The 16,444-nt window shown below is 34.5% G+C and overlaps 1 protein-coding gene across 1 annotated transcript in view; it reads right to left on the reverse strand.

Annotated features, from left to right (window-relative positions):
• The window catches only part of HERC1 (HECT and RLD domain containing E3 ubiquitin protein ligase family member 1), a 205,579-nt gene that overhangs the window by 122,394 nt on the left and 66,741 nt on the right, over positions 1-16,444 (reverse strand). The window contains exons 4-13 of the mRNA XM_019650781.1: positions 11,853-12,047; positions 10,732-11,043; positions 8,937-9,033; positions 8,209-8,352; positions 6,753-6,880; positions 4,148-4,292; positions 3,874-4,045; positions 2,187-2,321; positions 1,696-1,861; positions 1-120 (exon numbers count right to left, since the gene is read on the reverse strand). The exon at positions 1-120 is cut by the window's left edge and continues 4 nt beyond it. Coding sequence (XP_019506326.1) covers positions 1-120; positions 1,696-1,861; positions 2,187-2,321; positions 3,874-4,045; positions 4,148-4,292; positions 6,753-6,880; positions 8,209-8,352; positions 8,937-9,033; positions 10,732-11,043; positions 11,853-12,047 — 1,614 coding nt within the window. The remainder of the gene's footprint in view (positions 121-1,695; positions 1,862-2,186; positions 2,322-3,873; positions 4,046-4,147; positions 4,293-6,752; positions 6,881-8,208; positions 8,353-8,936; positions 9,034-10,731; positions 11,044-11,852; positions 12,048-16,444) is intronic.

Consider the following 16,444-nt stretch of genomic DNA (forward strand, 5'->3'; position numbering starts at 1 on the left):
TTTAGATAAGCTTTCCCATCTATCAGGTCCTTGGGGTAAAAGAGAATGAAGTAATTCCATACGTTCTCGTAATGGAGGTAACAGCATGGTTGCTCCCACTGACAGAGTTTCAATTACCACCTAATATCAAAAAAGAAAAGTGGGTTTACTGGCCTGGTTCTTACCTTTTTAATAAAAAGATAAAATAAATCCACTGACTATTAGGATCACGGAAGAAGGTATACCACGGAAGTCCAAATAAAGGTGGCATATGAAAAGGAAAGCATGCAAAGTCCTTCTTTACGCTTAGATGTTGTTAAGATGACCAGAATACATATTTTGGATTTGCCACTAAATAGATAATCATCACCCAACAAGTATTTAGTGTTGAATCTACAACATTGGACCTGGACAGGCTCCTTGCATAGTGCTATGGATGCAGAAATGAACAAGACAGACAAAAGCCAGGCTTTCAGGAGCATATAGTCTAGTGGGAAAGAGAGACCCTGAGCAACTAATTGTAAGTGTGAGAGGAGCCACACAGGGAAAGTAAAAGGAAGTGTAAACTTGAATGAACACACACACAAGCAATTAACACAGACTATAGGCTCATGGAAGGTCTCCCTAAGGATTAGGCATTTAAATTAAGAGTTAAAAAATGAGGACTTAGCCAAACAGAAGTCCAGGTGAAGGGAACAGCATAAGGAATAGCTACATTATCTATGACCCATAACTTCTCTGCATCATAGCTTCTTCATCAGTAAAATGAGGGTGTTGGACTAGAAAAAAGAAACACTCAACGATTAAGAAAAGAGCTCTTATACATCGAAAATAATGTCCTTTGAAACATAAATGTTTTTAATTTTGATGAAGTCCAATTTATCTCCTTTGTTGGTTACTTGTGCTTTGGTTGTTATAGCTAAGGAACCAGTGCCTAATCCAAAGTCATAAAAATGATAGATGAGTGGATGAGCAAAATGTGGTATATACATACAACAGAAGACTATCCAGCCTTAAAAAGGAAAGAAATACTGCCATATGCTACAACATGGATGAAGCTTGAGGACATTATGCTAAGTGAAACAAGCCAGACACAAAAAGACTGCTGTGTATGATTCCAGTTATATGACATACTTAAGAGTGTCAAAATCACAGAAACAAAACATAGAATGGTAGACGCTAGGGGCTGGAGGGAGAGGAGAATGGGAAGGTATTGTTTAATGGATACAGAATTTAAATTTTTATAAGATGAACAGAGTAATGGACATGGATAGTGGTGATGGTTGTACAGTATCATGAATGTATTTAAAACCACTGAACTGTACTTAAAAATGGTTAAGATGGTAAATTTTATGTTGTATGTATTTTACCATAATAAAAAATAAAACTGAGTCCTTGTCCTCAGAATTCATCTTTTGGTGGAAAAAGACAGACATGTTTGTAAACAGACAACTACAATACAAAGTGGTATGATGAGAACATATACAAGGGAAAACTAACCTGTCAGGAGAGCAGGGAATGAAAGAGTTCTCAGAGATGATATCTGACCTTTAACTTAAAGGATGGTTAACCAAAAATATTTATTCCCACCATGAAAATAGGAGTAGGGGAAAGAACATACAATTAAAGTTTTTCAATATATAGTTGAATTTATGAGCTACAACCTCAGGGAAAGATGTGGCTTGAGATAAAGTTTCATGAGTCCTATACTCTTACCTCTTGGATTTCATCTGGGACAGTTGAGTCCATCAGTCTGAAGAGCAAATTTCGAAGTGGACCTGCCTGTCTCCCAAGAATGCTGGTGGCTACCCCTCCCGCAAGTGCAAGGGCAAGGTGATTTGAAAGCAGCTTCAGGCACAGCTTGAGGAAATTATGGTGTTCCCTGAAACCAAATAATCTGCTGTGAATTTCTGGAACATAAAAGAGCATGTGCTTTCCAATTGGGTAACATTTTCTTTCTCGCTTTAAAAATTTCGTCAAATTATGACCAAGAGTAATTTTTAAAACGTAATTCATGGTATGATGGATAACTCTCCCAAAAGGTTATTCTCAACAAGGACTGAAGTTTAGCTCTTTTTTAGATTGTAAAGAAGTTTCATATAACTGAGGGGAAAATCAAACAAGAAAATAAGTTAAGTCAAAACTCAAAATGAGCAATGAACAGACATGCACACACATACACACGAACATACATACATGTAACATACCTTGATGAAGGGAAAGGGAGTGGGGGGACCTCACTGTTTATTTTCTCACAGTATCTCTCAAGAAAAGAGCGCAGGTGAGAGAAGGTACTCTCTTCAAGATCTACGCAGTAAGGTCGGTGCCATGCGACCACTTGTCTAGATAAAAGCATGATAAGATCATGACACAGCCTTAACATAAACTTTTCACACGTGATCAAAAACAAAAACTAAAGCTGAAAGATTTCAACAAGATACACAAAGACTTTCCTGAGTATGAAGGTGACAGAACCCTTCATTTTAGCAACCAAGGAAGATAAGAATTTGCCATCCCTAGAGTCCTTCAAGAGGAAAACATGTAACCACTACCTGATGTGGAAGGTTTAGATATTTACTTACCTAAAGGCAGAGGGCTGAGCCACATGATCCCCATCTGGTTCTAAGAGTCTATAAAATGTATATTTCATATTCAGAAAGATAGCCTGACTCTATAGAATGATATACTGACATCTATTAAAAGAAAAACTGAAAACTCTTGTGAAGATTTTTCAAGATCTTGGGAACCAAGTATCTATCTACATATAAAGTGGGAAGTTGCAGATTTAATACTAACAGCAAATTATTTATATTCAATTTATTATATTTTTGGCTTTTGTTTTAGAGGATAATTATCTATAAATGATTTTAATTGGTTAGAATGTCATAATAAAGTCCATCTGAATCAAAGGTCTAAAATGCAAATACAGTTGACCCTTGAACAACACATTAGAGGCACTAACCACCCACTCCCCCCGCGCAGTTGAAAAGTATAACTTTTGTTATACTTTATAACATGTATAAATCCACGTATAACTTTTGAATCCCCAAAAACTTAACTACAGTTGTCCCTCAGTATCTGTGGGGGATTGGTTCCAAGACACGCCCCATACCAAAATCCAAAGATGCTCAAGTCCCTATATAAAATGGCACAGAAAAAGGCATACAGTCAGGCCTCCGCTTCCAGATTCCCAACTGCAGATTGAAAATATATACTGTTTTCAATCTGCAGTTGGTTGAATCCATGCATGTGAAACCCGCAGATCCAGAGGGCAGACTACATATTTACTGAAAAAAATATATGTATAAGTGGACTGGCACAGTTCCAACCTGTGTTGTTCAAGGGTCAACTGTATAACATAGTCTAAGTTGTAAATTACCCCACATGCATATGAAAATATCTGAAACAACCCCCAAATTCCTTAAAATTCAATTTTGTAATATTGGCTAAAAACTACCTATCTGATTATCTAAAAAGATCTGATATCACTTGAGGAAAAAGCTAAAGTATCTTCCAAAAAACCTACCAGGTAAAGGGTACTGAGGCTAATCAACTGTTTAAATCAATAAAGCCTAGTTCTGATTTTGATTATTGCAACTTCCTCTTGATATGCAGATATTTAATTTTAAAAATCAGTATCTAGAGACAGAGAATTCAAAATGTTTAGAAGACACTTTAATTAAGAAAATATCTTAAATACAGGGTACAATTTCATGCTTATAAAACATTTAACCTCAGCATTCAAATTGAAAGAAATCTAGATGTCATAGTAAAAAAATCAATACTAGAAATGTTCAGAAGGGCATTCTATGAACAAAGTACAGTTATTTCTGTTATTACTGGTGCTTCTGGGGTTATTAAAACACTAAAATTTTTAAATGTGTGCACGCTTACCTGTCCCTAGGAAGAGCAGTCCATGCTAGGCTATGTGATGTCCCAGCGGAGATCTGCTGAATAGCTATGCCGTCTAAGCCACTCACTTTCTTTGGTTTAGTAATAGGACCAGTGGAATTTCCTTGGCCACACTGCCCCATTGAATTATTGCCCCAGGCATAAACTTCATTGTCTAAAAACAAAACACAAAAACAAAAGAAAAGCCCAATTTAAATATCATATATTTATGGAAGGTGATAATTAATATTATTTCTTTAAAAACAAATGATTTTACCATGAGAAAGAGCCAAACAATGACTGTCTCCAATAGAAATATCAACTATTCTTGTAGTAGCCAGTTCTTCAATAAGCTTGGGTCTCAAAGCAGTCGCTTCTGAAGAACCACAACCTAGACAAGCTCCACAGCCCCAAGCATAGACCTGAAACAAACAGAAATACACTGCACTTAATATCCTGAGATATTAGGAATAAATACCGTAAACAACACTTGGTTTGATGCTAAATAATTTTGTTGTTAAAAATATTTACTGTTTTGATTATCATAAAGATTTTCATAGTGACTTATTGTTTTTAGATGTTCATTGTACAGGCAGACGAATAGCTGAGCTGTCAAGAAAACTAACTGTTCATAGAAAAAAATGGAATGATCTTCTGAGAGATTCTGCCAAAACTACTAATTGGCTTACATTGTTATAGCTGCCCAATCTTAGCAGCTTGGAAATACTGTTGCTATCTTAAAAATTCTCCTTTACATTTTCTCATTCTGAAAGTGTCAACAACTATTTATTTCTTGGTCGATTAAACCAAGGTTTGATCATATAAAATAAATTATATAAATCACAAAACTGAAGTTTATGATTTAAAAACTACCTCACAATTTTAATTATCACTCACGAAGAGGGCTATGTAAAGCAGTAGTCAAGATAGTTATCTTCGAACATCTTCATTCTTTCCTAATTAATACGCCTCAAACAACCTCTGACTGATTTAAGATGATTGAGGGAAAGATGAAGAGAAGAAAAGAGGAATATAAGAGAATTAATGAAGGCCAATTTGACAACTCAAAATCAAAACAATCAGCAAACTGACTGATTTTTTTTCCTTCAGTGGGTTTTGGTAATATTATATAGACTCTTATCCTTATACCATCAAGTTTGGGAAGTTTTTCTGTCTTGCAATTATTTCAGGAAAGAGGTTAAGCAAAAAATGAAGAGCAAATACTTGTACCAGTTGCCAGAGAACTTAAGAAAAGAACAGAATGCCATACACAACTAGTACAAGATAGGCATTCGTTAGGAGGAGATAGGTGAAAAATAAGGTGAAAAAATATACAGTCAATGTCATTGACAATCTCCTAAATCATTCATCAAGTACAAAATAGTACTGTCACTCAGAAAGACTCACATAGCTAGGGTTTGCTCTTACAGTGTTCCTTTGGTTGAACACAAGATGAAGAAATATTTGGCTTGCATTTAGAGACCCTGTTATATAAAAAATACATAGTGCATTTTTAAATATTAAGAATCACACTTAATACAGTAGTAAGTTAGTACAGAAGAGGCCTGAGGGCAGAGATGAACTATGGGGAAAAAAGCAAACGTTGATCTTCATTTCATGCTCAGCAAGTATAATGGTAAGCAGACCACCCTCACCATTTAAAAGTATTTCTCTCTCTCACTTTATTTTTTTCTAAGTACTGTACATATACTATATTTGATTTCACATAACTTAGTGTACTTATGATACTATTCCATATAGCAAATAATTTAATGTTCCTTTGAAATTCAATGTAATAAATTTATTATTATTAGCAACTAACAGTTGAACAGTACTTCATAATTTATACACTTTCAATTCAAATAATTATCCTTTATGATCATTTGTAAGCAAAGCAGAAATTAATACCCCTCTCATACAAAAGAAGCACATAATGCTCAAGGGAGATTTGTGATTTGCCTGTGGCTATACATCAAACAAGTGAGTATCTTCTGGCTTCAATTCATGGATTCTTAACACAAAACCCATAGTAAGAAAGTAAAAAAGAAGTTTTAAGTTTAAGGCAGCATTGTAACCAAAGACTAATATAATGAAATACAAGGTGATGAATAGTTAGAGTTAGATTTTTTAGGACATAACACATTCCAGTCTTTCAAAAAATAAATTATATGCTAATTTCAGCTTTGCTACTCATCTGCCTTGTGGATCAGTCAGAAAACATTTTTATACCACTGCCTGGCACATAATGTATTCCTTGTACATGAGAGAGAATGAGCAGTCAGCTCACTTTTTCACTGGTGAATGTAAGGGGGAAATTACTATCAGCCTATCACCATACCCAGACCCTCTCCATCACCAACACAGGGAAGTCAAAATATGTATACAAAAGTTCAAACGTTTATAAAGGGATTGTAAATTTCTAACTATCCTAAGCCTGACTAACCTTTTCTCAGGAACACCTATCCCTCTCAGATTATTTTCCATATGGAAATGTTCGCCTCACCCTCTCCTTTGATCCCTTTCTTGCCTTCTTAGTTCATATCACTGGTTGAAGCAAGATCTAGTCTTGCTGTCCCCCACGATCCATGTTTTTAGGAAAAGGTTTAAGGGATGCTGAGTGCTACAAGATTTTATAAAACCATCTTAATACAAAGAGCAGGGGACTGAGGGCAGGTTTATTTGGGTCATACAGGCCAGGTCAGAAAACCTGGTTCTTTCTCAGATGCTCTTCTTCTTCAAATAGGAGAAAATATTTCATTTCAGTAGGCTACATTTAAATTCTATTTTTTTAATTTTAACATTTAAATACAATTATTGCTCTTTAGTCACCTCATCCTTGGAAATACTCCAATAAGCCTTTTATGTTCATCCCTTAGTCCTACCTGCCCTGTTGATGTCAAAGCAAGTGAAGACTGGCTCCCAGCACAAACTTTGCGAATGAACATTCCTTGTAAAGCTTCAATAACTTTAGGTTTATACACTCTGTTGGTATCTCCATGGCCAAGCTTGCCTATAAATACAAATATATTCAAGTCAAACAATTTACTTGTTTTAAACAACCTCTATTCTTTTTGTAAGTATTTAAGTTGATAAATAATGCTAATCTTTCTATCACTGATCTGACAAATATGGAAAGCTCTAAGTTTCTGATAGCAGAGGATTTAACAAATGAATGTTTTTGTTTGTAAGAAACAACCAATAACTAATATCTTTTTGAATCTTAATGTCAAGTAATTAAAACCACTTTAAGGGAGATACGGAAAACTAATTTTCTGTCTTTCCTTTAATGGTCGTATTTCTAATATGAAATTTGCTGATATAATAAACAGGTCCTATATTAGATTGTATATGAATATAATTGTTTTTAATTTTTGAAAAGATTTAATAGTTCATGAAATAGAACACTTGGCAAATCACTAAAGAAAAAAAAATGGCCAACACCACATAAATTCAACCCTACGAAGAATCAAAGAAATAAAATTAAATGATACCATTTTTACTACTAAAATTATTTTTTAAATTATCTTCATTTTAATACCCAGTGTTGTTGAGGGATATGGGGAAGTGAGCAGTCTCACATTCTTGGTACGAATGACTAAGTGAAGTAGACCAAGATTTAGTCACTCATTGTGTTGTTTTTAATACTAAAAAAATTGGAAACCCTCTAGATAACTCAACAACAAACTTGTTTTATAGGTTGTGCTACAATCACATGAAAGAATATTTTGAGTCATTTAAAAGAAAAATGTAGGGCCATGCTTGTTGACGTACAAAGATATTCATAAAATACTGTTAGATAAAAACCAGTAGTTTATAAAAATAATATCTATGGTAAATGTGGGTCTGCTTTGGTTTTTATAAAGACATCTATGTAGAAATACATGTACATACTGGGGGTGCCAAAAAAATGTATACAAGTGGATACTTTGGTCAACATTGCTCAAGCAGTTCGCCGTAATCAGAAGTGTCTGGATACTGATGATAACTGCTTAGAGCACCTCTTGTAATTGGAGAAGTCAAACATAACTTACATTCACCTTTTGTTATTGGCATATATTGAGTATTACAATTTTAATACAGTTTTCCTTTCTTAAAATGTGTATACATTTTTTTTGGCACCTTCTGTATTTGTATAAATGTGTATACACTTAGTTGCCTGTCACCAAAGTCTTAACAATGGCTATAGCAATATTTGTAGAAACAGTTAATTTTAATTTTTCAAATTTCTGTCATCTGTATTTAGGTTTTTCTACAATAGGCACATATAACTGAAAAATAATTTTTTAAAAACAACTCAAGAAAAAAGGTCAAAGCTATCAATAAATAATGTTTACATACCATTGTCTCCTCCTCCAAAAGACCATACAGTTCTCCCATCTTTAGATAAAGCAATAGTATGTGAACTGCCACAAGAAACCTCTCCTACATTGCTAATGTCTTTGACTAATGTTGGAATGTTACGACTATTACTGTCACCGTGACCTTAGATAGAACACACACAACAAAAAAGAAATAATGTTGTTAACTTTTTCTTTAGGCCATTACTTCACAGGTAGAATATACATTACATAGTAATAATAGCACTGAGGTATTTTTAAGTGCGATTAAATATGAAAAACAGAATCATTTTTAACATCTTTTTACCCAATCTTCTAGTCTGCTCCCAAACTGAAGCACCCAGTCCCTTCAACGAATCATTACAACATTCTATTTATGCTCCTATCACAGCACTTATCTAATACTGCTTAGTATCATGCTCATATAGATTTGTTTTCATTACCCACTAGATCATACACTTCAGGATTACGATGGTATCTTTCTTATCCCTGAAATCCTCCAGTGCCTCATTTAATATAAACTCAGTAAATACTTGCTAGATTTAATTATATTTTAAATTTCAGCACCAGAATCTAGGCATTCTCTAGATAAGCTTATCTTCCACTGAACTTAAAACTAATAAAATAAATGACAGTCTTTGGCCTATTAATTCTAGTCTCACTGTTTCTCAGTAACCAGTATCATTTCTATTTTTCTATGAGGGTTATTTCCATTTTTAAAAATCTTACCTAATCTTCCAAAGTCTCCTTCACCCCATGTGTATAATTCACCATCCTCTGTGACAGCAGCACTATGTCTATATCCAGCCGACACACAAACAACTACCTGCATTGCACACAAAGTAAATTTGATGAACATAAAGATGCTAAAACATATAGTTCATATTTGACCCTATACACAGAGACTTCAGAGATACTCATATTCACAACTCATCCAGGAATTGTCATATATAGTTGTGGAGGATGTGACCAGGATCAGGGTGCTTGGCTAAAGGGTCAAGAAAATGCTGAAATATAGCTCATGCTCTATATTTCAGAGCATAGGCCATAAAGCAGTATATAGTATATAAGCTTATATTAAGCTCCTGACAGTATCTCTTTACCCTCAAGTAGCTATACAGTTAATTAACAGAATCAGTGGGATAAGGGTGTATAGCAACATAATTTGGGGGCTATTCATACCTTTTAACACTGACGGGAATCACTATTGAAAAAAGAATACACAGAAAAAATACCTACACTAATAACTCCATGTCTTTGCAATCTCTAGTCTGTTCAATCTCAAAAATTAGAACTCATTTCAGAAAATTCAAAATTTAGATTCAATTAAAAATACCATGCACTTCATACAATTCTAAATAATATACTAAGAACTCCTGAAATTTTTATCTGTAAATTATTAATTTATTTTGGGGGACATTTTTCCTTCATGACATTCATACTAAGTTATTTTTAATTGGCAATGTTTCCATCACAAAACAGAACATTAAACGGATTATTAGTAAAGAAAGTTAAAAAGGATTGACATTAAGGAAGTAAAACGTGCTAGGGCAATACAAATTCAAATAATATTAATCTGAAGTTCCATAGAGAGCATATTCAACATCTTATCAAGAATCCCCTGATGTTGTCAAGTGGAATGTACTTTGGGGTTGATGTCTAAGTTAAAATACTGAAAGTTATAATAAAGTAAAATTCATTTGATTAGCCAATCTTGTCACACAACCTCCCATGAAGTAAAGTATCCCACTTGTAAATTTATATTAAAATTTAAACTTGAAAAGATTTTTAAATTAGAAAACTTTCAAGGACAGAATGCAATCTTAAAATGGAGGAACCCATAGAATTGCATACACATAAGTTGAGAAAAATCACTTTTATAAAGAAAGATAAAATAGAAATAAGAAGAGGAGATCTAAATTCAGTTTCTAATGGTGCCAATTATTTGTGTATGACCTTGGGCAAGTTACTTAACCACTCTAAATGCCTCATTTAGGTTTCTGTTAAAATGCCACCTCCTCCAAGAGAACCAACCCTCTGATCTCATTATCTAATAACAAACACCCTGTCCAGGTTAGTATCTATTACAATACTCTATTTTTTTCTTTACTATGGTTTGCAATTGTTATATGTTTGTTTACTTATTTATTATCTCTATCCCACAGACTAAAGCTCCATGAGAGCAAGGATCTTGTCTGTTTTGTTCACTGCTATATGGCTAATGCCTAAAACACTGCTTGACACTTGGAAGGTGCTAAATAAATATTTATTGAATGGATGATTCTGGTTCCTTATCTGTAAAATGAGAAAATAACTACTTTAACAAGGTTGTTATAAGAAATGAATTAAATTACATGAAAGTGTTTTATAAACCATAAAGCAGGTATATAAAAGATAAGCCAAACGGGTGGGGGGGTGGGGGGTAACTTCAGAGAGAACACATCAAACTCTGAAAGATATTGTCAATTATAGCACCAATGCATCTAATTATTGCTAAATCCAAAAAAAACAAACAAACACATACCTTTCCCTGCAGAGGGCCCTGAATAAGCTTGGGGTATTTCTGTGTTGAACTATTTCCATGTCCTAGTTTCCCATAATCACCATCTCCCCAACTGAAGACTTCTCCTTCGGTTGTAAAAGCTAGAGTGTGACCATCAGATCCTTTAGAAGATGAAACCTTTTTAATGGACCTGTGAGGCTCAAATGTTAACTTTTTTAAAGTAGACTGGTTATTAGAATCTCCAAGTCCCAGTCTCCCATAGCTGCCTTTACCACAAGCTCTGACAGAGCCATCCGTAGAAATGACAAAAGTGCAGTATTGTCCAGCTTCAATCTATAAGCAAACAAAAATAACTGTAAATATAAAATGCTTCTGTGAGAATGAAAGTATAATATATAAGACTAGTTTTACCTAAGAAGCTCAAAGAAAGTCTTTTAAAGCAGAATAGGACATGAATCTTCATAGAGATTTAAAAGTATGTAGAAAATTAAGAAAACTATTAATGGCCTTTTCATGTTGACTTTATTGTTGAACTCAAATTAATGTATACGCTATCTTTTCAGGTTATCTACCTGGTCATTGTACCATGGCTCAATGAAACAACAAAGCAAAATGTTTTAACCTGCTCTTATAATTGGAGATGGGCAGGAAATAAAACACATGTTTTCCTATGAATTCCTTAGGGTCCACTATGGCAAGAACCATATAAAATATATTCTAAACTGATTTGAAAAAAATATATGTTTTAATAAAAATAATAAAACAGAAAATTCTAGCTTGGCTAAGGGATAGCTACAAATGTTAAAATGTGATCATAATAAGAAAATGAAATGCCTGTCTAGGGAACGGAAAATTCCAGTTTTTATTTGTCTGATTTACCAGTTGGGTTGAATATGATGGTAAGTCTGTTGTCATTCATAATTCTTTTTAAAAATCCAAATCCTAATTTAACTTTTTGAAACTTGGAAACAGTGCTAGGGAAATGGAGGAGTACCTATTTTTTTCTATTAAAATGAAAAAACTAGTACAGTATGGTATAGAAAAAGAAACAATCATGAATCGGCACTCATTTTCAAAGCTCTTAGCATTATTTAAAGCAAACCCTGTCATCTACCAATTTTTAAGATATGCAGAGAACTCACAGTCTGAGCATCAGAGAAACTGGGAGCCAATTTGGGCTGTAATATTTTCTCCTGTGTGCCTTCTACCAACTGATGGCTGCTGTTGCTCCCCCAAACATAAACCTCACAGGTTTCCGAGACTATAGGAGCGTCACCAGTCTGAATGCTATCTGGGCTAGCACAAGTTCTTGAGTAGTCAGAAGCCATTCTGCAAACCTATTAAAATTATAAAAACATATAATAAAACGTCATTTTTAAAGCAGACACCTTTATAAATATTCTCTGAAATTACTGTTGACGTCCCTTCTTCTAAAACTTACAACTGTTCAAATAGCCTAAGAATAACACATCCAATCTTAAACAGAGAAGGCTACACTATTTACTGCTGTAGAATAAACCACTAAAAGATACTAATAACAATGGCAAAAATGGGGAGATGGAGACACACAATCAAGCCTTTTTTAAAAAAAATTTTATTATTGCATACAACAGCACTATAGAAAAACAAAGTTAAAAAACAAAGTGGAAAAAATCACCAGTCATAATCCCATCACCTTAAAACAATAAATGTTACCCTTTTTTATATATGTCCTCCCAGAATTTTGACTTTACATGTTCTTTAACATAGATATCACAGTGGATATATAAAAGTGATAATACATAAGTCATGAAAAACTTTCCATATATTTACCTAACCTTCATGATTCAACCAATAATAGTCCATCAAATGTAAAAATCACACTTTACTTAACCACTTTCCTTTGATAGGATATTTAGATTCTTTCTACTTATTTGTAATATAAGCCATTTTTAAGAATATAGCTGTTACTACATTGTTTGTATTACTTCCGAACCACAGAAATGGAACTACTATATCCAAAACAATGACCACAATCTATGATTCTTGGAACGTACTATACCAAATTGTTCTCCAGAAATAAAGCTACATTATATCACCAGCAATGTAGAAAAGGAGGGCTGTCCTCAAAACTGTAAAGGTCCAGAGTAATTCAACATTCATTCACATATATATATATACGTATTAATAAAAATCATGGCTTATTTACCATTTGCATTGAATATAATGGTAAAATCTGTTGCCATTCACGCTTTTTAAAAAGCAAGGTTTCTCCCTACCCCCACTGACCCCACCAAAAGCACAGGACTCACGGTGGCCATCCCAGTTTACCCTAACCAAGGAGTAGATCTATAAGAGCATACAAGTCTCACTGCATCCATACTAATAACAAGTACTGTTCTTGTAATTCTTTTGCAAACTTAAGTGGGGAAAGAGAGGATGTATTATTTTAACTTCACATTTCCTTATTATCAACAGAACTAAAATTTTTCCATCTATTTGTTTACCACTAACTTCTGCCCATCTGTTTATTAGGGCTTAATGGATTTTTTTTATTGACTTGTATGAACTCCATATAATAAAGATGTTAATTCTGACTATAGCTATTTTCAATATGTTGTCTGCCTTTTAGTTTTTTTGCTAAATCAAACAAAATAATAAAAGAAGAGTCTTAAGGGCCAGCCGAGTGGCATGTTGGTTAAGAACTGGCTTGGGACGCCAGAGGGCCCCAGTTCGGATCCCATATATGAGGGCCAGTGACACTGCCCTCTATAGCTAAGATGCTGAACAACAGCTCGACCTGGAGCTGGGCTGCCGTGAGTCGCCGGCAACGACGTAGGCTGCAGCCCCTGTGGCAGTGGGTTGCCATAGGCTACCGTGTGTAGCCAGCAGCCAGCGTGAGCGGCCAGCAGCTGCCGTGAGCTGCCGTCCAGAAGCCAGTGACTGATCTGCCTCGACCGGGAAGAGCGCAATGATGGTGCCAACTTGGGCCAGTGAAGCAACGTCCTCCACAACTAGACTGAAGAACAAAACGACAGCAACTTGTCTGTTCCCTTTCCCCCAATTCCTCAGCGCTGTTCCCATCCCCCAATTCCCCAATAAAAATCTTTAAAAAATAAATAAAAGAAGAATCTTAAAAAGTCAATACATTAGATTACCAACCCATTAAATACGAGGGGATAGAGCAATTTTAGTCAGAATCTTTAAGTAGTATTCAAAACAATAAAATAATTTGTATGTTAGACAGTTTCAAAAAGAATTAAAAAAGAATTTGGTGAACATGAGGACAGTTTTGAGGACATACAAAATATGCATAAGGGAAGGCTGCCAGTCCCTAATAAAAGATCTGAAATTTTGCTGAAGACAAATGGAGGATGGTGGATCCAAGCAGATTAGAATCTTTTAATCTAAAAATCTATTACTATAATAGGACATAAGAAAAATCATAGCTCCCTTCTCCCCCACAAAAAGAGGAGGGAGGCAGAAAAAAAAATCTACTCACAGGGCTTAGAAATATGTTTTTGTTTGTTTGTTTGTTTGTTTTAAGCTGAGCCATCCTGCTACCTGTTGGCAGCTAAGCGGCTGCTCAGCTCGGGCTGGACTCGAACTGCTGTTGCTCAGAGCTCAAACTCTTGAGCGAGCTCTTAACCAACTGAGCCACTCGGCCGGCCCCCAGAAATATGTTTTTTTAAAACAACTAGAGGATGGGTAAGATTTGAAGAAGATGACAATAGCAGGAGCAGTGTAGTTTTGTAAACACTCTCAATCACCACACAGAGCAACTGGAAGGCAAAACTCCAAACCCATGCTTAACATTCAAAACAAAACTAAACAACATGGGTAGCTCCAATAACTCCAAGACATAAGCAGGTGCAGACAAACCACCACCAAACGCAAAATCTATGTTAATGACATCTGTGCAGGTAGAAGCAATAGACTGTCTGATAGACCTCAAAACAGGAAAAACTCAAAACAACCAATCAGGTATTCACTGGAAAGAACAGTGAACCAATCTAAGAACAGCAGTTGTAACTGGGAAGATCTTTGCCCTCTCTGATAGCAGGTAAGTACAAGGGGTCCATGATGAGAAGTTTAAAAGAAGCTAGAGCAATCTAACTTGTGAACTCTTAAAATTGATAAGCCAGGATTCCTTTACAGGACAGAGCACCCACACTGAGAAGAAACTACTGGGAATGAAATAAAAATTGAGCAGAAAACAGACAACAGAGAGGAAAGACAGAGAAGGTCAAGATAAAAGTTGGGGAGGGGAACACACTGGGAAACCACCATATTTTTTTTAGTGTTACACACAAACAGTAGAGGGAGGGAGTATAGGGACTTAAAAAAACTACCTTGAAACCCATCCGCTTCTAAAAGTTCAGCAAAACAAATTTTGAATAAAAATAAGCAACAGAAAACTGTTGAGGTCAAATTCCTTATGAAGTTACTATTAGCAAAAAAGAGAAAAGAGGGAGAATAACAACCCTAAAATAAAAGCAAGCTAGAAGGGAACTGCCCGCAAAACAGATTAAACTGTAACCTATTTTAAAGCAAGCTAAAGGAATTAAGAAAATGATACTACAAGACATGAAAGAAAAATACAAATCTGAAATAAACACTCAAAAATGAGGTAACAGAATTCAAGAAAGAATTAGAATTAAAAGAAAAAAATAATTTCAGAAATGAAGACTAAACTAGATGGAATCCAAGAATACATAAATACAGTAGATACCTTAAGAGCATCGCAAGATTTTTAAACAGGAAAAATTTTTAGAAATAAAAAAGAAATGAAAAAGATATAAAATGTATCCAAGAAAAAGTGATATACTATAGTTAGGCAAAGATCCAACATACAGGTAATAGAGGTCCTTAAAGAAGAGAACCAAATAAAAAGAATAAAAATAATACTAAAAACGATAATTTAGGAAAACTTTCCTGAAATAAGAAAGATCTGAAACCACATATTGAAACTCTCACATCTCTGAGAATATCAACCCAGAAAGAATAACATCAAGATGTATTCTAGTAAAATTTGGGCTTCTTGGCAAAACAAGCAGATGACTCATATGGGAAAGAAAATCAGATTATCTTCAGACTTTGACAGCAAAGGTATACACCAGAAGAAAATTGAGGAACATATTTAAGATTCAGAAGAAAATGTGAGCCAAAGATTTTACATTCTCAAAACTGACTTCAAGTATAAAGAGCACAGCAATTATTAACACATAAGAACTAAGAGAATCTTGTTCCTATGAGTCTTTATTGAGGAATCTACTAGAGAATGAGCTTCAGACCACCAAAAAGAATAGACATTGGCAGTGAGCATTAAATATGTAGTTATTTGTAGAACTAATACTAAATGAGGGTTCAAAGACAGAGTATGTATGCTCAATGTAGACATAATACAACTATTAAAATATGGAGGGAACATATGACAAAATTATTTTCAGTAATCATACAGTGGTAGTACTTGTCTAATTTTAGGACTGCTGTGTGTGTGTGTGTGTGTGTGTGTGTGTGTGAGAGAGAGAGAGAGAGAGAGAGAGAGAGAGAGAGAGAGAGAGAGAGAGAGAGAGGTGTGTGATTAAAACAAATCAGTAATTATAAGATATTCTAATTCTATCATCCCTGTATCCTTGAGAATTGGCATTCTTAGTTTAGAAGGAGATATAAATGTAATGTAGAAAAGGTTACGTAAAAATTCTATAGCCCTGAATTTGAAAGTACCAGTATCAACTCATAAGGTACTTTAGCT

The sequence above is a fragment of the Hipposideros armiger genome, unplaced genomic scaffold (genome assembly GCF_001890085.2).
Source record: "Hipposideros armiger isolate ML-2016 unplaced genomic scaffold, ASM189008v1 scaffold_147, whole genome shotgun sequence".
Lineage (NCBI taxonomy): Eukaryota > Metazoa > Chordata > Mammalia > Chiroptera > Hipposideridae > Hipposideros > Hipposideros armiger.